The 23291-nt window shown below is 43.5% G+C and overlaps 1 protein-coding gene across 6 annotated transcripts in view; it reads left to right on the forward strand.

Annotated features, from left to right (window-relative positions):
* mef2b (myocyte enhancer factor 2b) overlaps nt 1-23291 on the forward strand; it is a 54264-nt gene that overhangs the window by 865 nt on the left and 30108 nt on the right. For 3 of the 6 annotated variants that reach the window (XM_061888635.1, XM_061888636.1, XM_061888637.1), the window contains exon 2: nt 12631-12894. The exons of 1 other annotated variant lie outside the window; for it this stretch is intronic. In XM_061888635.1, the coding sequence (XP_061744619.1) occupies nt 12650-12894 (245 nt within the window). In that variant the 5' untranslated portion in view covers nt 12631-12649. Of the gene's footprint in view, nt 1-12630; nt 12899-23291 lie in introns of all 6 variants that reach the window. 2 more of the 6 variants (XM_061888640.1, XM_061888639.1) reach the window with 2 other exon arrangements.

Below are 23291 nucleotides of genomic sequence, written 5' to 3' on the forward strand. Positions count from 1 at the left end.
AAACATGGTCTATTACTGCCGTTGTTCATACTGTGGTACTATTTGACTGCACGGACCCTGCTGGCTATTTGTGAAAGTGACAACTACTTCACAACATGCTCTAACTCAGGGGTGTCAAAGGTACGGCCCGCGGGCCACGAACAGGTTTTTTCCGGCCCGGGTGATGAGTTTGCCAAGTATAAAAATGAGCTGCTTTTTTTAACGAAAGAAACTGCTGTTCTAAATGTGTCCACTGGATGTCACAATAGCAATTTTGTTAGGCAAGCAAACGGTTTATACCGGGGCCAAGCAAAAGGTACACAGTAAAGGGTGACTGTGGCTCCTCCTCCTCATCCAACATGAAACTTAAGACCTGCCGTTTTATGTCTTCTGCTTCGAACACATCGTCATTTGGAGGATTGGGGACTTTTGAAATTGATTGATTGAAACTTTTATTACTAGATTGCGCAGTACAGTACATATTCCGTACAATTTTCCACTAAATGGTATAACCCAAATGCGTTTTTCAACTTGTTTAATACTTGTCCACGTTAATCAATTCATGGTACAGCATACTTGCCAACCCTCCCGGATTTTCCGGGAGACTCCCAAAATTCAGCGCCTCTCCCGAAAACATCCCGGGACAAATTTTCTCCCGAAAATCTACCGATATTCAGGCGTAGCTGGAGGCCACGCACCCTCCAGCTCCATGCAGACCGACTCAATGTTGTGACCCTCTTAAACAGGACAATACTGCCATCTACTGTACATAGAATAGAATGTATATCTATTCTACATTTAAGTGCAGTCGAGGAACATGCATTAGAGAGTCTGTTCTGAAGCCCACAGTAAAGAGACGTAACTTCATCACGTCGCCTGGTTATTGACTCGAACCCAATATATTACACCGTCGACGAGCAAAATGAATAAATACGCTTGCAAGGAACGACTGGAAACAAGAATTTCAGTTTATCCAGGAGAGTCCGAAGGGGAAAGGGTATGTTGCATGTAAATTTTGTAGAACAGACTTCTCCAAAGGGTATGTTGCATGTAAATTTTGTAGAACAGACTTATCCATTGAACACGCCGTCCGAATGGAAATACTCAGCGAAGGACAAAAGTGTCCGCAGCTCAGCATCGTTCACAACCCAGTATTATGGCCCACCTCGCAAAATGGACACCCGATGGTGTATCTTATGCTGAGACAAAGATGGCTATGCTGATAGCTGGATGCAATATCCCGATCTCGTTTACGGATGTCTACAACATATCCGTGAAGGATGTTCCCGGATTCGGAGATGGCTCGCCAATACGCAAATGGCAGAACAAAGGTTACTCAAATAGTGAAAGGTAAGTGTTGTTTTTTTAAGTAACCAGCAAGCACAGTACAGTTAGTACAACAACTGTGTTTTTATTACTGTGTATTTGATAGGTGCTGTCGGAAATTCAACTATTTATTTTATTTATATATATAATAAAATAAATATACATTGCTAGAATTCACTGAAAGTCAAGTATTTCATACACATATATATATATATGAAATACTCGAGTTGGTGAAATATACGCCTCCCCTCTTAACCACGCCCCCCGCCCCAACTACGCCCCCAACCACGCCTCCGCCCCCCACCACCCACCTTCCGAAATCGGAGGTCTCAAGGTTGGGACTGTGCTAGCAACCTGAGGGTTCCTGGTTCAATCCCTAGTTTCTGCCAACCTACAGTAGTCACATCCATTGTGTCTTTGAGAAAGCCACTTCACCTTTGCTCCTGATGGGTCGTGGTTAGCGCCTTGCATGGCAGCTCCCGCCATCAGTGTGTGAATGTGGAAATATTGTCAAAGCGCTTTGAGTGCCTTGAAGGTAGAAAAGCGCTATACAAGTATAACCCACTTACCATTTGGCACGCCCGTTGCCCCAAAATGTCTCTGTCAAACACAACAAAAGTGAACTTAACCCTTTTGAATAGTTTTTACCTCCGTTTCTTACGGTTTGTTGAGTTGGCACTGGATTGATATGTGGACATAACAAAGGAGGTATTTGATACCTCGAAGGGTTTACATCTTGTGTTTTAGTTGATTCCCAGAAAGACCCTGGCTATTTAGATACACCGAGAAGAAGTCTAAGCTCATTGTGTTTTTGAAGCTGCACCAATTTCCTCTGAAAGTGTTTTGTCCAGAGGATTAGTTTTGATTTGTACGTTTTCATAATTGTTTTTTCTACTTTTGGCCAAAGTAAAACAAAGAAAACAACCTGGAGTTGTCTTTATTTGTAAGTTATCATGCCATGATTTTACCATTATTATTAGATTTTCCTCCATGCAGCACATGAGCTAAAACAAGTTTGACACCCCTGCTCTAAACTTGTTCAAAACAGAATGGAGAACTTTCAATAAAGTGACAGAAAATCCTTTAAGAAGGCTATCAGGCACTTTAAGTGTATTTATATTGCACTTTACAGCTTTTTTTGTACGTAATTTAAAGCATTTTATTGACATACTAATTCCCACTGTGGATGGTGGCATTCATTAACTCAATTGCAGGGAATCATGCGTTTTAGAAAGGGTCATATAGTAAATATAGTCAACGATATAGTATTCCATATTTTTGGCCAGATCACGAGTTGTTTGTCCTGCATGCAATAAATAAGGGACTTCTTCTATAACCTCCATCAAAATCTTCAGCTTTACAGGAGCCTTGCTATCAATGTAGGTGGTGTGTGCTGTGGGAAATATATCCATGATGCCAAGTCTAAAGGTAAGACACCACTTTTTTTTCCTTGGGTGACACTTATTTAAAGTCCTACTGAAAATGAGATTTTTTTTATTTAAACGGGGATAGCAGGTCCATTCTATGTGTCATACTTGATCATTTTGCGATATTGCCATATTTTTGCTGAAAGGATTTAGTAGAGAACATCAACGATAAAGTTCGCAACTTTTGGTCGCTAATAAACAGGCCTTGCTTGTACCGGAAGTAGCAGACGATGTGCGCGTGACGTCACGGGTTGTGGAGCTCCTCACATCCTCACATTGTTTACAAACATGGCCACCAACAGCGAGAACGATTCCGACCGATTTCCCAATTAATTTGAGCCAGGATGAGAGATTCGTGGATGAGGGAAGTGAGAGTGAAGGACTAGAAAAAAAAAAACTAGACGGCAGAGCGATTCAGATGCTATTAGACAAATTTACCAGGATAATTCTGGAAAACCCCGTATCTGATTATTGTGTTATTAGTGTTTTAGTGAGATTATATGGTCGTACCTGTACAACCTGAAGGTCGAAGGGGTGTGGCCACGGGTGTGGTGACCGCCAGTGTCTCCGAGGGAAGCCACGTTTCTCAACGAGGCGAATGCAGCCGATGCTTCTTCCACGTTGGAAGCATCCGACGGTCGAGGGCGGTCGGTGGGAGGAGGCAAGAGAGTCCGCAGCTGCCTCTTTGACAGATGCAGGACGAACTACGCAAGCTCTCCGCTCATGTCTACGGTAAGAGCCGACTTATTACCACCATTTTCTCACCGAAACCTGCCGGTTGACATGTGGTAGCGAACCATGTTCGCTTGACCGCTCTGTAAAGCTTCACCGTCATTTTTCGGGGAACGTAAACAAGGAAACACCGGCTGTGTTTGTGTTGCTAAAGGCGGCCACAATACACCGCTTCCCACCTACATCTTTCTTCTTTGATGTCTGGATTATTAATTGGACAAATTGCAAAAGATTCAGCAACACAGATGTCCATAATGCTGTGGAATTATGCGATGAACAGAGACGACTTATAGCTGTGAACGGTGCTGGACCAAAATGTCCAATGCATGACGTCACGCGCACGCGTCATCATACCGCAACGTTTTAGCATGATACTTCGACGCGGAATTTAAAATTGCAATTTTGTAAAATAAACCGGCCGTATTGGCATGTGTTGCAATGTTAAGATTTTATCATTGATATGTAAACTATCAGACTGCGTGGTCGGTAGTAGTGGGTTTCATTAAGTCTTTAAGCTATGGAATGTATTTATTCAATTGGTTGTCATAATTATTTTGGAACACGGCATCTATTTCACTTTTGCAGTCACTATTTAAAGAAATGTGTTATTATTTGTGCAAACACTTAACATAAGTGTGGATCAAACGTATTGAAAAGAAGGGTTTGGTGGTAGGCCATGTAAGTCACAAATAATGCGTACACTAAAACACACCCAAATTTGATTGCACACGTTTAGTAGATCAGCTTTGTGTATGCTAAGTGTAATGCGTCTCTTAAGTGAGCAGAATAAGGTGTGCAGTTCATTTTGCGTCTGTCTTCAACAATATGCAAAATATATGCTAATCATCAAATAGGTGAAAATAATTGGAAGAGAAGATGCAGATATATAATTATTAGCACACACAATGTGATTTATCAACACTCATCACCGTTTAGCGAGCACTATTTTGCTTTTTATTTAGCACCTAGGAAAAAGACGTGCAAACTGACACAGTTCCACCTATGGCTGCAGTATCAGACGATGGACAGACAAAAATCTTCTGTCCTGTACGTGTGTGTTAAAATGTATAGGTCCTGGAGGACCTAAAGGGCTGAATAAAACAAATTCAATTGACACGTTTTGCTAGTTTTTTTTAATGGCGTTCATTTTTTTCACAAAGAAGATACATTATTATCATCCCATTTACTCTCTGTAAAGCACCAGTTCCATTGGCAGCAAAAGAGGCCCGGAGCATAATTCTACCACCACCATGCTTGACGGTAGAAATGGTGTTCCCGGGATTAAAGGCCTCACCTTTTCTCCTTCAAACATATTGCTGGGTATTGTGTATTTTTGTTTCATCTGACCAAAGAACTTTCCTCCAGAAGGACTTATCTTTGTCCATGTGATTAGATAGATTAGACTAGATTAGATAGTACTTTATTTATTCCGTCAGGAGAGATCCTTCAGGAAAATTAAAATTTTCAGCACAATCCCTTTCAAGATCAGACAAACATTACAGGGAGACAGAACAGGATCGCTGACGGGTCTGCCGGCTTCCAGCGCCCCTGTCGTGGTGGTTTGTGCAGCCCTTTGAGACACTAGTGATTTAGGGCTATATAAGTAAACATTGATTGATTGATTGATTGATTACAAAAAAGATGAGATACAGGTAAACAAGAGGGGGGAATGGGAGAAAAAAAAATAGAAGATTAAAATAAAATAAAATAAAAAATAAATGTCAGATGCCAATGGAACTGGTGCTTTACAGAGAGTAAATGGGACAATGAAAAAGGAGGATTACCACCAAATTCTTTGCGACAACCTAAAATCATGGGTATTGGGCGCAGTTGGGTGTTCGAACAGGACAATGACCCCAAACACACGTCAAAAGTGGTAAAGGAACGGTTAAGAATTAAGGATTTAGAATAGCCTTCCCAAAGCCCTGACTTAAATGTGTGGACAATGCTGAAGAAACAAGTCCATGTCAGGAAAACAACAAATTTAGCTGAACTGCACCAATTTTGTCAAGAGGAGTGGTCAAAAATTCAACCAGAAGCTCGTGGATGGCTACCAAAAGCGCCTTATTGCAGTGAAACTTGCCAAGGGACATGTAACCAAATATGAACATTGCTGTATGCTCTGAGCTGCTACCTTACTGTGGTAGAGGAGTTTGCGTGTCCCAATGATCCTAGGAGCTATGTTGTCTGGGGGCTTTCATTCCCCCCTGGAAGGGTCTCCCAAGACAAACAGGTCCTAGGTGAGTGATCAGACAAAGAGCAGCTCAAAGACTTCTATGGAATTACAATAAAATGAACTCAGATTTCCCTCACCCAGACGCGGGTCACCGGGGCCCCGCTCTGGAGCCAGGCCCAGAGTTGGGGCACGATGGCGAGCGCCTGGTGGCCGGGCCTGTCCCCATGGGTCCCGGCCGGGCACAGCCCGAAGAGGTAACGTAAGTCATCCCTCCAATGGGTTCACCACTCATAGGAGGGGCCATAGAGGTCGGGTGCAATGTGAGCTGGGCGGCAGCCGAAGGCAGGGCACTTGGCGGTCCGATCCTCGGCTACAGAAGCTAGCTCTTGGGACGTGGAACGTCACCTCACTTGGGGGGGAAGGAGCCTGAGCTAGTGCGCGAGGTAGAGATGTTCCGGCTGGATATAGTCGGACTCACCTCGACGCACAGCAATGGCTCTGGAACCAGTTTTCTCGAGAGGGACTGGACTCACTTCCACTCTGGCGTTGCCGGCAGTGAGAGGCGACGGGCTGGGGTGGCAATTCTCGTTTCCCCCCGGCTCAAAGCCTGCACGTTTGAGTTCAACCCAGTGGACGAGAGGGTAGCTTCCCTTCACCTTCGGGTGGGGGGACGGGTCCTGACTGTTGTTTGTGCTTACGCACCAAACAGCAGTTCAGAATACCCACCCTTTTTGGGTACACTCGAGGGAGTACTGGAAAGTGCTCCCCCCGGGTGATTCCCTTGTCGTACTGGGGGACTTCAACGCTCATGTTGGCAATGACAGTGAAACCTGGAGAGGCGTGATTGGGAAGAATGGTCGCCCGGATCTAAACCCGAGTGTTGTTTTGTTATTGGACTTTTGTGCTCGTAACGGATTGTCCATAACAAACACCATGTTCAAACATAAGGGTGTCCATATGTGCACTTGATACCAGGACACCCTACGCCGCAGTTCCATGATCAACTTTGTAGTTGTGTCATCGGATTTGCGGCCTCATGTTCTGGACACTCGGGTGAAGAGAGGGGCGGAGCTTTCTACCGATCACCACCTGGTGGTGAGTTGGCTGCGATGGTGGGGGAGGATGCCGGACAGACCTGGCAGGCCCAAGCGCATTGTGAGGGTCTGCTGGGAACTTCTGGCAGAGTCTCCTGTCAGAGAGAGTTTCAATTCACACCTCTGGGAGAACTTTGAACATGTCACGAGGGAGGTGCTGGACATTGAGTCCGAGTGGACCATGTTCCGAACCTCTATTGTCGAGGCGGCTGATTGGAGCTGTGGCCGCAAGGTTGTTGGTGCCTGTCGTGGCGGTAATCCCAGAACCCGTTGGTGGACACCAGCAGTGAGGGATGCCGTCAAGCTGAAGAAGGAGTCCTATCGGGTCCTTTTGGCTCATAGGACTCCGGAGGCAGTGGACGGGTACCGACGGGCCAAGCGGTGTGCAGCTTTAGCGGTCGCGGAGGCAAAAACTCGGACATGGGAAGAGTTCGGGGAAGCCATGGAGAAGGACTTCCGGACGGCTTCGAAGCGATTCTGGACCACCATACGCCGCCTCAGGAAGGGGAAGCAGTGCACTATCAACACCGTGTATGGTGCGGATGGTGTTCTGATGACTTCGACTGCGGATGTTGTGGATCGGTGGAGGGAATACTTCGAAGACCTCCTCAATCCCACCAACACGTCTTCCTTTGAGGAAGCGGTGCCTGGGGAATCTGTGGTGGACTCTCCTATTTCTGGGGCTGAGGTCGCTGAGGTAGTTAAAAAGCTCCTCGGCGGGAAGGCCCCGGGGGTGGATGAGACCCGCCCGGAGTTCCTTAAGGCTCTGGATGCTGTGGGGCTGTCTTGGTTGACAAGACTCTGCAGCATCGCTTGGACATCGGGGGCGGTACCTCTGGATTGGCAGACCGGGGTGGTGGTCCCTCTCTTTAAGAAGGGGGACCGGAGGGTGTGTTCCAACTATCGTGGGATCACACTCCTCAGCCTTCCCGGTAAGGTTTATTCGGGTGTACTGGAGAGGAGGCTTTGCCGGATAGTCGAACCTCGGATTCAGGAGGAACAGTGTGGTTTTCGTCCTGGTCGTGGAACTGTGGACCAGCTCTATACTCTCGGCAGGGTTCTTGAGGGTGCATGGGAGTTTGCCCAACCAGTCTACATGTGCTTTGTGGACTTGGAGAAGGCATTCGACCGTGTCCCTCGGGAAGTCCTGTGGGGAGTGCTCAGAGAGTATGGGGTACCGGACTGTCTTATTGTGGCAGTCCGCTCCCTGTATGATCATTGTCAGAGCTTGGTCCGCATTGCTGGCAGTAAGTCGGACACGTTTCCAGTGAGGGTTAGAGTCCGCAAAGGTTGTCCTTTGTCACCAATTCTGTTCATAACTTTTATGGACAGAATTTCTAGGCGCAGCCAAGGCATTGAGGGGATCCGGTTTGGTGGCCACGGGATTAGGTCTCTGCTTTTTGCAGATGATGTAGTCCTGATGGCTTCATCTGGCCGGGATCTTCAGCTCTCACTGGATCGGTTCGCAGCCGAGTGTGAAGCGACCGGAATGAGAATCAGCACCTCCAAGTCCGAGTCCATGGTTCTCGCCCGGAAAAGGGTGGAGTGCCATCTCCGGGTTGGGGAGGAGACCCTGCCCCAAGTGGAGGAGTTCAAGTACCTAGGAGTCTTGTTCAGGAGAGGGGGAAGAGTGGATCGTGAGATCGACAGGCGGATCGGTGCGGCATCTTCAGTAATGCGGACGTTGTATCGATCTGTTGTGGTGAAGAAGGAGCTGAGCCGGAAGGCAAAGCTCTCAATTTACCGGTCGATCTACGTTCCCATCCTCACCTATGGTCATGAGCTTTGGGTCATGACCGAAAGGATACGATCACGGGTACAAGCGGCCGAAATGAGTTTCCTCCGCCGGGTGGCGGGGCTCTCCCTTAGAGATAGGGTGAGAAGCTCTGCCATCCGGGAGGAGCTCAAAGTAAAGTTGCTGCTCCTCCACATCGAGAGGAGCCAGATGAGGTGGTTCGGGCATCTTGTCAGGATGCCACCCGAACGCCTCCCTAGGGAGGTGTTTAGGGCACGTCCAGCTGGCAGGAGGCCTCGGGATCCCCCAGGAAGAGCTAGACGAAGTGGCTGGAGAGAGGGAAGTCTGGGCTTCCCTGCTTAGGCTGCTGCCCCCGCGACTCGACCTCGGATAAGCGGAAGATGATGGATGGATGGATGGATGGATGGATGCTTTTGACCCATCAGATTTGCTCACATTTTCAGTAGAATTTAGTAGTAAATTCATAAAAGAACCAAACTTCATGAATGTTTTCTATGACCAACAAGTATGTACTCCGATCACTATATCACAAAAAATAAGAGTTGTAGAAATGATTGAAAACTCAAGACAGTCATGACATTATGACCACGGCTACGTACTACACGTTTGAAAACATAGCAGAACTCCACATGTAGATTGACAACATGGATTTTTGTTAAATAAATCGGTGGTGATGCCCTCATTTAAATAAGGCAGTCAGCACCCCCTTAGAATTGTACAACCAATGTTAGTACATCGCAGACAACATGCCCACATGCTATTTTACAGATGACACACGCTTTTAAGCGTGTTGTATTTACAACTTAGTAAATCAGGTCCTTAGTGTTATTGAAGCTTGCAGTGTTCAGACCACTAATGACGCACGTGCAGGCCACACAAACACTTGAATGAGAAACAATGATGTCCCCTGGCTACTGGTGATTAGCTTGCTGCAATGGGAGTTACAGTGCAGTCAGTATTCTCTGGAGGTTTGTTGCCAACCATTGCATCAGAGCTGTGTACTCTTTGAGACACCTCCAAGGATGATGCATGTGTATTTTTTTCGTCCTCACGTTAAGTATGCGTGTGCGCTATCTGTCTTAATAATTTTCATATTTTTAGCATGTTGCATTGTGTCACGTTCCCAGAATAGTCAATCATATGACTGGAGACGCATTCCTATAAATGAGCCATGAGATGAGCGGTACTTTCCTTTACTCTTTTGTTTTGTATTTCTTTCACAAATGTCAGTAGTATGATTGAACCGTAATGTATATGCATCGCAAGCTGTGGTGACGGCCCAAAATGCACATTTCTTGGCTACACCCAGGCCGTATATTAGTGCACTTTTGCGTTATATTAAAGTTAATGTACCAATGACACTAGGTGTGGCAAAAATTTTCTCTGCATTTTACCCATCACCCTTGATCACCCCCTCGGAGGTGAGGGAAGCAGTGGGCAGTAGCGGTGGGCGTGCCCGGGAATCATTTTGGTGATTTAACCTCTAATTCCAACCCTTGATGCTGAGTACCAAGCAGGGAGGTAATTGGTCCTATTTTTATAGTCTTTGGTATGATAACGGCCGGGGTTTGAACTAGGGCTGGGCAAGATGGCCTTTTTTTAATATCTCAATATTTTTAGGCCATATCGCGATACACGATATCCATCCATCTCCATCTTCTTCCGCTTATCCGAGGTCGGGTCGCGGGGGCAACAGCCTAAGCAGGGAAACCCAGACTTCCCTTTCCCCAGCCACTTCGTCTAGCTCTTCCCGGGGGATCCCGAGGCGTTCCCAGGCCAGCCGGGAGACATAGTCTTCCCAACGTGTCCTGGGTCTTCCCCGTGGCCTCCTACCGGTTGGACGTGCCCTAAACACCTCCCTAGGGAGGCGTTCGGGTGGCATCCTGACCAGATGCCCGAACCACCTCATCTGGCTCCTCTCGATGTGAAGGAGCAGCGGCTTTACTTTGAGCTCCTCCCGGATGGCAGAGCTTCTCACCCTATCTCTAAGGGAGAGCCCCGCCACACGGCGGAGGAAACTCATTTCGGCCCCTTGTACCCGTGACCTTTTCCTTGATACATAAATCAAAAAAATATGATGATTCTATGTGTCTACATTAAAACATTCTTGTTCATAATGCATTAACTTTCATGCAGAGAGGGAAATCACAACTAAGTCAATTGACTGAAACTGTATTTATTAAACAGTTATTAAGCAGTGGCACAAACATTCATGTCATTTCAAAACAGAAAGTGCAAGATTGTCAGAGACATTTTAAAACAAGCTATTAGTGCACCTTTGTGCACAATGTCACTAAGATGAAATATCAAAACACACTAAATTAAATAATAAATGATAAATGGGTTGTACTTGTATAGTGCTTTTCTACCTTCAAGGTACTCAAAGTGCTTTAACACTACTTCCACATTTACCCATTCACACACACATTCACACACTGATGGAGGGAGTTGCCATGCAAGGCGCTAACCAGCACCCATCAGGAGCAAGAGTGTCTTGCTCAGGACACAACAGACGTGACGAGGTTGGTACTAGGTGGGGATTGAACCAGGGACCCTCGGGTTGCGCACGGCCACTCTACCACTGCGCCACGCCTAAAGTGCACTTTTTATACAGAACGTCACTACAATAGTTTAAAACAAATAAAGTGCACTTTAGTGCATGATGTCACACAAGATATTTCAATAACTGTCAAATAAAAATGAGCTGCATAGTAGGAAATCGAATACTGTTCGTCCTTTGCAATGCCGTAGGTTCCTGCGGACAATATCTCCTTTTGTTGTTGACTATTATTTTCATACGGTGTTGATCTGGAAATGTTTGCCTCGACATTTTGATGGTGTGGTCGTGTGGCACCGAATGGAGATGTTGACATGCGGAGAATGCACTCTTCATTCTCGAGCGGGTGACTTTTCAAATAATGCTACAAATTAGCAGAAATGCTACTTTTTCTAGAAACGCTTTTGCCGCATACTTGACATTACGGTTGTCTGTTTGACATATTCCCACTTGAAGCTGAACCACCGCCAGATGATGGGACCCCTGCTGTTTTTCTTGGGAATGAATTCTTCCTTCATTTGTTACCAGATTCGCACCTTCTTTCTCTCGTATTACCAGTCGCACGGCTCCGCTAGGATCAGAGCCAACGTTTACCCATGCCGCTACCTCTCCGCTCCGCGAGGGCGTATACGTATGTGACGTATTTAAGAAGGTGCGCTTGCTGTCTGTGAGAAGGAGAGACAAGAAAGAGTGAAGAAGAGCCTGTAGTCACTGATTACTGCTCAGGGCAGACTTCATGAGAGCCAACAAACATAACAAAACATCACCTAATGTGCGGGCTTCAGAGTGGCAGAGGGGTTAGTGCGTCTGCCTCACAATCCCGGGCTCGGGATCGTTCTCTGTGGAGTTTGCATGTCCCTCCGGGTACTCCGGTTTCCTCCCACCTCCAAAGTCATGCACCTGGGGATAGGTTGATTGGCAACACTAAATTGGCCCTAGTGTGTGAATGTGAGTGTGAATGTTGTCTCTCTATCTGTGTTGTCCCTGTGATGAGGTGGCGACTTGTACAGGGTGTACCCCGCCTTCCGCCCGATTGTAACTGAGATAGTCACCAGCGCCCCCCGCGACCCCAAAGGGAATAAGCAGCAGGAAATGGATGGATGGATGGCTCTCACTGTGCAATGTCTGCGGTCATTAGGATGGTAATTGGTCTCCAATTCTCTATTATGTGTTTGTCAGATGTCTTTAGATTATTGCTTTATTTTAGTTAGTTAAAATGGTCAAATTGAGGTTCATTTATTTTTAAATTTGCATGACAGACATTAAGTTAGTAAGCACAGAAACATTGTTCTGTGCCGTTTTAGTTTAGAGGTGCGTGTGGCCTTTCCATCCGTCCATTTTCTACCGCCAGGTTGTAGGGGGAGCTGGAGCCACTCCCAGCTGTACTCGGGCGGAAGGTGGCGTACACCCTGTACAAGACGCCACCACATTCACACACTAGGGTCAACTTGTTTTCTTACAATTGTCAACCTCCTGATTTGTTGTTTAGAATAAACCTGCAAGTAATTCATGCTCATCTTGTAATTTGTATGTTTTATTTATTAGATCAGTCATTAATAGGACTCATCTTGTTTATCTATTAGGTCAACCATTGATGCACAAATGTGTGTTAAAGTGCACAGGAGCATTGGCGCTGCATACATGGTGACAGGAGGAGGAGGAGGAGGAGGAGGAGGGCGGGTTGACTCAGCCAGCTGTTGGAGGGCAGCGCTCTCCTTCTTCATCAGCTTGATGACATCAGCACACACACTTCTCCACTGGATCAGACGTCTCTATCTGTGCGTCATTGATGTGCAACTCTTCCCGCCAACTACAAGGTGCATCTCAAAGGTGAGCAGACAGGCAAAGTAGGTGAGCTTTATATGTACTTTTCCATTCAAATTAACTGTTGCTGTGCATGATGTTGCTGTGTCATTGAATGCATGAATATATATTTTTTATATTATATAAAAAATATATTTTTTTAAAAATAGCTTGGCAACTCAGTCGTAAACTGGCAAGCTATTCTCACATTTGTGAGCATTGTCAGCAGTTTGTTATTAACACTCGTTTTGTTTGAACTTTTTTTAGTTGTTCAAATTGCATCATGTTATAGATAGTGTTGTTGCTACGTCTTCTCTATCAGAAATATCGAGGCAATTCAATTATCTCCTGTTAAAATTAGACAAAATATTTCCTGCACATTTCTTGGCAATGGCCCCAACGTGAACTGCCTTGAACCCCCACTCCCACGTTTAATGAAGTCATCAACCAAACGTTTCTATGTTAAGATGGTGCTGTATGTTCATATGGGTGTTTATTCTATCTAAACTTAACTTTGCAGCAAAACAGATACTTTAAATTCACCTGTTACCACCTTGGCAGAGAACTTTTATATTTTTGACCATGACACTGACAGATATATTAATCGCTGGGGACTTCTTTCAGTAGACCTACACAACAATGAGATCCAATACAAGGCTTTTTATGACGATAAAGCACAGTTTGTGTTAATATTATGCATGTAATTTGCAGAGGTGTGTAATTTCACTATGTCACACTGCAAACTACGGCAACCGCAATAACAAACATATTGGTATTTTTCACGTAAATTATGTTGTTGTTTTTTATAAATATTTTTTATTGGATGTTTTTAGGTTTGTGATGTGATGTGTACGTAAATGTCATCATAAATGTTGGTCAACTGAATGTGAAAGCATTTATTGCAAAATGAGACACATTTACATGGCGAGGAATTTACTGGAACTCAGCAAAATTGAGAGGAATAAACAAAACAGTCTTCCAAGGGAAGTTATACGTACATTAAAAACAACAGCAAAGTCCTTACAATTTAAATGATATTCAAGTGCCATATGTGGAAAAGAATGAACAGGTAAAAACTTTACCAATAATTGATTGACGACTCCAAAAATTGGCATATAATGGAGAAAAAAAAAATATGATTGCATGCTCACGACAAAAACATATGAGGATTTGTTATCACAAAAACTAACTGTTGTTAAAACTCTTGAATTCTTTCTATTTGTTGTCCCTAGATCAGGCTTGTTCAACTAAATTGTTTTGGGGGCCACATTTTCAGAGTTAAGGACTGAGGCCGCACTTCTATTATTATTAGTAGCTATTGCTATTAAAATATGTGTGTCCAGCTTTACTGTGTTTTAGTTCGATTTTATTTTGACAATATGCTGTGGACCAACAAAGCTCAAGCTGCGGACCACAAATGGACACCACTGCTCTAGAAAATTAACCTTACATTGTTTGCCCTTTTGCAAGCCCTAATTACATGCGTCATTTATTGTTTTGTTTTTTTAAATACAGTAGTACCGCAACTTTCGAGGAAAATTGGTTAAATTAAAAAAATTGTATCTCCAATCAACAGCTCTTTTTCTTCTCAGTATTGTCCTTCACATTCTTTGTTCCAATGGTTGGAAAACCAATTCATGTATATCTATAGCTATAAGATATAGCTGGGGAATAAGACTGGAGGTTTTCAGCGGATCTTATGGAGTTCACTGTGGCATTCGCTAAAGTTACACCAACCAATGGCGGAATTGCTCGTAACTGTAATTTTTGTTTTCAACTTAACAGCATAACAATTAGTTGAGAGACCGTTCTTATCTCACAACACCCTGAAAGAGGAACCGCACTTTTTCTGGAATTTTGCTTATAGGTTCACATTCCTTATTAAAGACGTGAACAATGGATGGATTTAAAAAAAAAAATGCATTCTAAGTAAAAGGTTGCTTACAGCCAAGCCAATGGGAGCCTATAAAATCGCCCATAAAATCCAATAATTAACCATTCACGAACTGCCAACAATACTCCATTTACATTTCATGATTGGAATATTAACCAAGTATCAATGATATTGTTATTATAAGCGCTAACGCAGACAAACTATTTATAGTGGCACCTTGATCACTCCCGTGTGTGCCTATGTTTACATCATTGAGTGGTCTGCTGCTTTCTCGCTTCCTTGCTCCCTGTAAGTTTATTCTAGATCATAAATCATGCATTACACCTGGACATGAGATGTCTGAGTAGGTATTCCGACTAGTTGGGACACTTCGACAGCCATTATAAGATTCGAAACTGACGATGATGACACAAAAAGACGCGTGTTACCCTCGCTATCCCCCTTATTATAGGTCATTCTTCACCTTCATGGGAATATGTGAACATCCCAGAAGACTTTGTACAGTAGGTGACAATCAGTGATGACGAAAAAAAACAAAAAACTTTTTGATGTATTTTTTAAATTAATGTGCCAAAATTTATGTTATTATGAATGCGTCCATTAATACATTACATATATACTTACATCATGCAGAGAAAACCTCAATTGGGGTGTTTGGATGTTTTTTAAAGGGCTTTATACTAGAGATGTCCGATAATGGCTTTTTTGCCGATATCCAATATTCCGATATTGTCCAACTCTTAATTACCGATTCCGATATCAACCGATACCGATATATACAGTCGTAGAATTAACACATTATTATGCCTAATTTTGTTGCGATGCCCCACTGGATGCATTAAACAATGTAACAAGGTTTTCCCAATTAAATCAAATCAAAATATGGAAAAAAATGCCAACATGGCACTCATATATATTATTGAAGTCACAAAGTGCATTCTTTTTTTTAACATGCGTCAAAACAGCAGCTTGGAATTTGGGACATGCTCTCCCTGAGAGAGCATGAGTAGGTTGAGGTGGGCGTGGTTGAGGTGGTGGGTAGGGGTAGCAAGCGGTGTAAATTGTAGCGTCCCAGAATAGTTAGTGCTGTAAGGGGTTCTGGGTATTTGTTCTATTGTGTTTATGTTGTGTTATGGGGCGGATGTTCTCCCGAAATGTGTTTGTCATTCTTGTTTGGTGTGGGTTCACAGTGTGGCACATATTTGTAACAGTGTTAAAGTTGTTTATACGACCACCCTCATTGTGACCTGTATGGCTGTTGACCAAGTATGCCTTGTATTCACTTGTGTGTGTAAAAAAACATAGATATTATGTGATTGAGCCGGCACGCAAAGGCAGTGCCTTTGATGTTTTTTGGCGCTCAGTACTTATCCCTACATCCATGTACCACCGTACAGCGACGTTTTAAAAAGTCATAAATTTTACTTTTTGAAACCGATAATTTCCGATATCACATTTCAAAGCATTTATGGGCCGATAATATCAGCAGTCTGATATTATTGGACATCTCTACTTTATACCAAAGACTATAAAAATGGGACCCATTACCTTCCTGCTTGGCACTCAGCATCAAGGGCTGGAATTGGGGGTTAAATCACCAAAAATTATTCCCAGGCGCGGCCACCGCTGCTGCCCACTGCTCCCCTCACCTCCCAGGGGGTGAACAAATTTCAGCACACTTACTGTGTGTATGAGACAATCATTGGTACTTTAACTTAAACTAACTTTTTCATTGCGCAGCTCCCTTAGGTTGCATTGTCAGCAAACTTTTGATTGCATTTATTTAATATTTAAAATGCAAAAAAAAAACATTATTTGTCCTGTCTTTCGTAATGATTGTGAACTATAGGGAAACTTGCCCCAAAAAGTTAAGTTCCTCTTTAAGCTGGGGCACTCTCAAGTTGAGATACTAATGTATAAATAAAAGTTGGCCACTGAAAATTCTAAACCTCACCGTTAAATGATGAGAACACGTGATGGAGAGGGAACAGGAAATAGTTTGTTGGTTAGCATCTCTGCTCATTTCCCTGCTGGGCATTATGTTTTCAGCTACAGACTAGCTACATGCTAGTAACACCTGCTTGATAAATTTTCATTTGTGTGCATCAGCAATAATTAATACATTGAATTGCTCATATTGTCCTGAGCAACCAGACTTTTTTTTTTTTTAGATCGCAGTATGTTTCGATTTCCTGTTCAATGATTACCATACTTGCCAACCTTGAGACCTCTGATTTCGGGAGGTGGGGGGTGGGGTGTGTGGTCGGGGGCGTGGTTGGGGCGGGGGGCGTGGTTAAGAGGGGAGGAGTATAATTCACCAACTCAAGTATTTCATATATATATAAATAAATATATACATATGTATGAAATACTTGACTTTCAGTGAATTCTAGCTATATATATATGTATTTTATTATATATATAAATAAAAGAAATAGTTGAATTTCCGACGGCACCTATCAAATACACAGTAATAAAAACACAGTTGTTCTACTAACTGTACTGTGCTTGCTGGTTACTAAAAAAAAAACTTACCTTTCACTATTTGAGTAACATTTGTTCTGCCATTTGCGTATTGGCAAGCGATATCCGAATCCGGGAACATATCCTTCACGGATTTGTTGTAGACATCCGCAAATGAGAAAGGGATGTTGCTTCCAGATATCAGCATAGCCATCTTTGTCTCTGCATAAGTTAGACCATTGGGTCTCCATTTTGCGAGGTGGCTCATAATACTGGGTTGTGAACGATGCTGCGCTGCGGAAGCTTTGTGCTTCGCTGACCGTTCATGAAAATCCGGGAGGGTTGGCAAGTATGTATTCTATTCTATGTACAGTGGATGGCAGTATTTTCCTGTTTAAGAGGGTCACAACATTGCTGAGTCAGGTTCTCATGGAGCTGGAGGGGGCGCGGCCTCCAGCCCTGCCTGAATTTCGGGAGATTTTCGGGAGAAATTTGTCCCGGGAGGTTTTCGGGAGAGGCGCTGAATTTCGGGAGTTTCCCGGAAAATCCGGGAGGGCTGGGAAGTATGATGATTATCATCAGAATTTATTTTCACCATCAGCACTAAAACCACAAAAAATTATGTTGTTTCTGGTCCACATAAAACTCCAGAACATCAGTAATTCTCCTCTGTGTCCACGCCTCATAGACAGACAAACTTTTTGCCCATGGTCTGTGCGGAGGTGTTGTTTCCTTTCAGCACACTGGATGATCTAAACACTTTATAAGGTAATACTTGGGGCATTTCCTCCTTAAATGCCCAAGATGCCTGCGCACCAAACACACTTCAGAGGTCATGAGAACGTTTGCGCCGCATCCGCCAAGGCATCATCGGGAGGGACAGGGGTCCTATAAATAGAAAGATCTGATACATGTGTAATATTGAGGGGGAAAACCAACTGAAACTCTCTATGGACTGGGCCAGACAGATAGGCCAGAGGTCGATAGCAGAGTGGTACTTAGCAGAACGCAGAACTCCACCAAAGTCCAACAATATGGATTTGGAATAGCGCCAACACTGTCATTAAAACACATTTAAATATTGACCAAAGTGATATATTCCAATGTGTTCATCACTATTTAATACGCCTGCCAACATTCGTAACTGTTACCAAAGAGTCAATATTACCTCACCTTTGCAAATCAATGTAACTTTGATTAGGAATTGCCAGTAAACTAAATGTGTTGATCTATTATGAAGAGCTTCCTCAATTTATCCAATAATTATTGATTATCTAAATGTTCTGAACTCCTGTTTTCATACTAGATTGGTATTGAGCAGAATAACGCTGCCCATGAGTTGTGACAAAGTCGTGCACTCAATTTGTGCTATATTATTATCTTATTAAACATTTAATACATAGCAGTGATTTAATTACACAATAGTCTCCTTATGCATAAGCTGATCTATAAACGTAATGTCTTATTTTAATGGCACATGCAACAGTTATGCTTATGAATTCTGCCTATCAACAAGTTACCAGAAAAAATAATGCAATCAATTTCATTGGTTTAAATTGCTACTGGGCTAGTATTTCTTTTTTAGGTAGTGAATTGTTATAATAAATTAAGTGTTGTTGTTATTGTGTGCAGTGATTTAAAAAAAAGCACATCAGATAAGTATAAAAGAAAATACTGCACTGCAATTTTTCTGGAATGTAGCATTTTAGTGCACGTCTGTACAGTGTCAGCCTGAGACTCTGTAGCTCCCCACCCCCAAAAACAACTGTTATGGTAGCATGGACTGATGGCCATCATCATGCACACCATCATCCATCCATGTCATTATGCCCAGGTCATCTAGGTTCTCAACTTAGGCCACGCATGAGAGATGAGTGGGTGGCTTTTTACGCTCACAACTTCCCTCTCAAAAACTGTTTTCCTTCCATCCCTAAAGCTTGTAGCTAATGGCCAAACAATCTGCCATCCGGTATATTTTTAACCCCGTCTCTTGGGGACAAGCGGTACAGTCAGCCACTGTTGCCGGCCCGGCCCGGTAACCCAGACGGCGTGGGTGTCAGACCGTGTGCGGAGTGACTGCAGGCAGTTAGAGGCCACGCTAACTTTAGACCACATCGTTTCATTGGGGTAAAAATACACCATGTTATTACCATGGGGGCTTTACGAGACACTTTCGGTAAATATACAATATTTTCCAATCAGTAATATACAAAGTCAAGTCAATGTGTATTAATGTGTACTGTCAGCCTTACATGCTCTAGTTAACTAGAAATGCATGGGAGCGTTAGTATTCCAATGGTTTAATTTAGTTCAATAAATGACAATAAAAGAAAGAGATGTCATTTTTTGCCCTGCAAAATATAAGATATGAAGTAGATTGTCTTTGTTTTGTTTTTGTTTTGCAGCACCGACATATGTTAAGGGCAAGCTACTTGGGAAATGTTGCAAGCTAAGCTACAAGTTACTTTCGATTAAATGTAGCAAAGCTACAGGGAAAGCCATCCCCAGAAAATTGTAACAAGCGACACAGCAAAGGTAGCTTGCTACATCAAAGCTACTTATATATACAGTTGGGCAAAAAAGTATTTAGTCAGCCACCGATTGTGCAAGTATTCTTCTTCCTCCAAACACGACGAGTTGAGTTTATACCAAAATGGATACATGGATGATACAGCAGAGGATTGGGAGAATGTCATGTGGTCAGATGAAACCAAAATAGAACTTTTTGATATAAACTCAACTCATCGTGTTTGGAGGAAGAAGAATACTGAGTTGCATCCCAAGTACACCATACCTACTGTGAAGCACGGGGGTGGAAACATCATGGTTTGGGGCTGTTTTTCTGCTAAGGGGACAGGACGATTGATCCGTGTTAAGGAAAGAATGAATGGGGCCATGTATCGTGTGATTTTGAGCCAAAACCTCCTTCCATCAGTGAGAGCTTTGAATTGTTAAACCAAATACTTATTTTCCACCATAATTTACAAATAAATTCTTTAAAATTCCTACAATGTGAATTATTGGATTTTTTTTTTACATACTGTCTCTCACAGTTGAAGTGTACCTATGATGAAAATTACAGACCTCTGCCATCATTGTAAGTGGGAGAACTTGCACAATCGGTGGCTGACTAAATACTTTTTTGCCCCACTGTACATATATACAAATACATACAATATATGACCCCCAGTATGATATGCATTAAGCTACAGACCCCCATTTAACCAATATGGGTCCATTACTATTAACTATCTGTCATTTAGCTGGGGACACCCTACAACAGGGGTAGGGAACCTATGGCTCTAGAGCCAGATGCGGCTCTTTTGATGACTGCATCTGGCTCTCAGATAAAACTTAGCTGACATTGCTTAACACGATAAGTAATGAATCCGCTGGTAATCACAATGTTAAAAATAACGTTCAAAACATGAACCATTTTCATTCATTTTAATCCATCCATCTGTTTTCTACCGCACCGGTTCAAGAAATAACAATTTTATTAAAAATAATTAAATACTTTTTACACTCCAAAAATGTTGGTCTTACTTAAAAAATGCACGCATTTAGTTGTATTCAGTGTTAAAAAATATGATATGGCTATCACGGAAATACATTTGAAAATATTTGGCTTTCATGGCTCTTTCAACCAAAAAGGTCCCCGACCCCTGCCCTACAACTACCTCTAGGGGTCCTTGCACCCCACTGTATGTATTTATTTTAGTTTGCCTTTCATTTGGCCCATCCCTATAATGTTGTTTTCTTTTTCTCTACCTTCTCACTCATCCATGTCATTGTATTTTCTCCGTATTTTTTTTGGCCTGGATTCGCAGACCATTTCCTCTCTTTGTAACTTGTAGCTTTGATGGAAGTTACCTCGCTGCATGGGTTTTAAAATAGCTAAGCTTCAGGAATCGCTGCTTGTTCAAAAAGTTGTGAAGGTGGGAAATGTATTTGAGCTACATAACTTTGCGACATGTAGCTCATTACTGCCCATCACTGCATATTGCTATATTATCATTATCGTGAACCAAAGATCATAAGGAACCCTGAGATTCCCAGGCCTAATATTGATATGTAAAGAACCCATCCATCCATTTTCTACCGCTTGTCCCTTTCAGGATTGCGGGGGGGTGGTGCTGGAGCCTATCTCAGCTGCATTCGGGCGGAAGGCAGTGTACACCCTGGACAAGTCGCAAAATCATCACAGTGCCAACACAGATAGACAGACAACATTCACACTCACATTCAGACACTAGAGCCAATTTAGTGTTGCCAATCAACCTATAGCCAGGTGCATGTCTTTGGAGATGTGAGGAAGCTGGATTTTAATGAAAAAATAAAAACTTTTCCTAGCCCTCCCATGAATCGGTCAAGAGCCCCTGGAGAGCAAAAATCCTGGAGCTGTCCCTGTGACTGACTGAAAGACAGATGTACATACAGCCTGTTGAAAGACCAGACAGGACCGTTTTTGGAAAAACTTTTTTTTTTTTTAAAAGAGACAATTTTACTTTCAATTAAATAACAACTGGTAAATTAGAAACAAATAAGTTGCTGGTATGTCATAATACTAATAATATGTCATAATGTCCTAGTGCCAATTGTACATTTAAACATAAGGGTGTCCATATGTGCACTTGGCACCAGGACACCCTAGGCCGCAGTTCCATGATCGACTTTGTAGTTGTGTCATCGGATTTGCGGCCTCATGTTTTGGACACTCGGGTAAAGAGAGGGGCGGAGCTTTCTACCGATCACCACCTGGTGGTGAGTTGGCTGCGATGGTGGAGGAGGAGGTGTTTAGGGCACGTCCAACCGGTAGGAGGCCACGGGGAAGACCCAGGACACGTTGGGAAGACTATGTCTCCCGGCTGGCCTGGGAACGCCTCGGGATCCCCCGGGAAGAGCTAGACGAAGTGGCTGGGGAGAGGGAAGTCTGGATTTCCCTGCTTAGGCTGTTGCCCCCGCGACCCGACCTCAGATAAGCGGAAGAAGATGGATGGATGGGTGGATGTCATAATACTTGGCTGCTTCATTGATCATCATTATCCAAAAATGTGCATCATAATTCTCTCTCTGTTGCTTGACAATTCGCTGAAAACCACACTTTTTTGGTTGGTTATAATCGTTTGTCGAATTGCATGTATAAATCTATTGACACCAAATCTATGACAACCTGAATTTTTTCCTTCTGTATTAATTGATTAATGGATTCTATTTATGTAGCAGGTTTTTTTCAAGTGACTCAAAGTGCACAACACTGAGAACTAGGGCTGGGCAATATATCGAATTGACTCGATATATCGCGGGTTTGTCTCTGTGCGATATAGAAAATTACTATATTGTGATATTCGAGTATACGTTCTCACGCAGTTGCTTTTAGCTGCGGGCATTACACTTCATACCCTTCTCACTCTTTCTTGTGTCTCCTCACAGAGATAAAACAAGCACACCTTCTTACATACGTCACATATTGTCACGCGTGCAAGGTCACACGCCCTCGTGGAACAGAGAGGTAGCAGCATGGGTAACATTAGCTGTGATGCTAGCGGTGCGGTGTGTATGGGAGAGAAGGTATGAATCTGGTAACAAAAAAGACCAGAGAGATCATCGTCGACTTCAGGAGGAACAGCACCGACCCTGCCCCCTTCTACATCAACGGCGAGCGTGTGGAGAGGGTCCAATCCTTCAGGTACCTTGGAGTCCACATCTCTAACAACTTTTCCGGGACAGTCAATGCCACATCAATCATCAAGAAAGCTCAGCAGAGGCTACACTTCCTGAGAGTCCTCGGGAATTACAACCTAAAGCCTGACCTGCTGCTGACCTTCAACCGCTCGTCCATCGAGAGCGTGCTGACCTACTGTATTACAGTATGGTACGGCAGCTGCACTGCAGCAGACAGGGAGAGGCTGCATAGAGTGGTCAAGGCGGCTCAGAAGATCATCGGCCGCCCTCTCCCCTCTCTGATGGACATCTACACCTCCCGCTGCCTCAACAGAGCCAGTGCCATCATCAAGGATAGCACCCACCCTGGCTCTGACCTGTTCCACCTGCTGCCCCCTGGGAAGCTCTACAGGTGCATTA

This window comes from Nerophis ophidion, linkage group LG26 (genome assembly GCF_033978795.1).
Source record: "Nerophis ophidion isolate RoL-2023_Sa linkage group LG26, RoL_Noph_v1.0, whole genome shotgun sequence".
In the NCBI taxonomy this organism is placed as follows: Eukaryota; Metazoa; Chordata; class Actinopteri; order Syngnathiformes; family Syngnathidae; genus Nerophis; species Nerophis ophidion.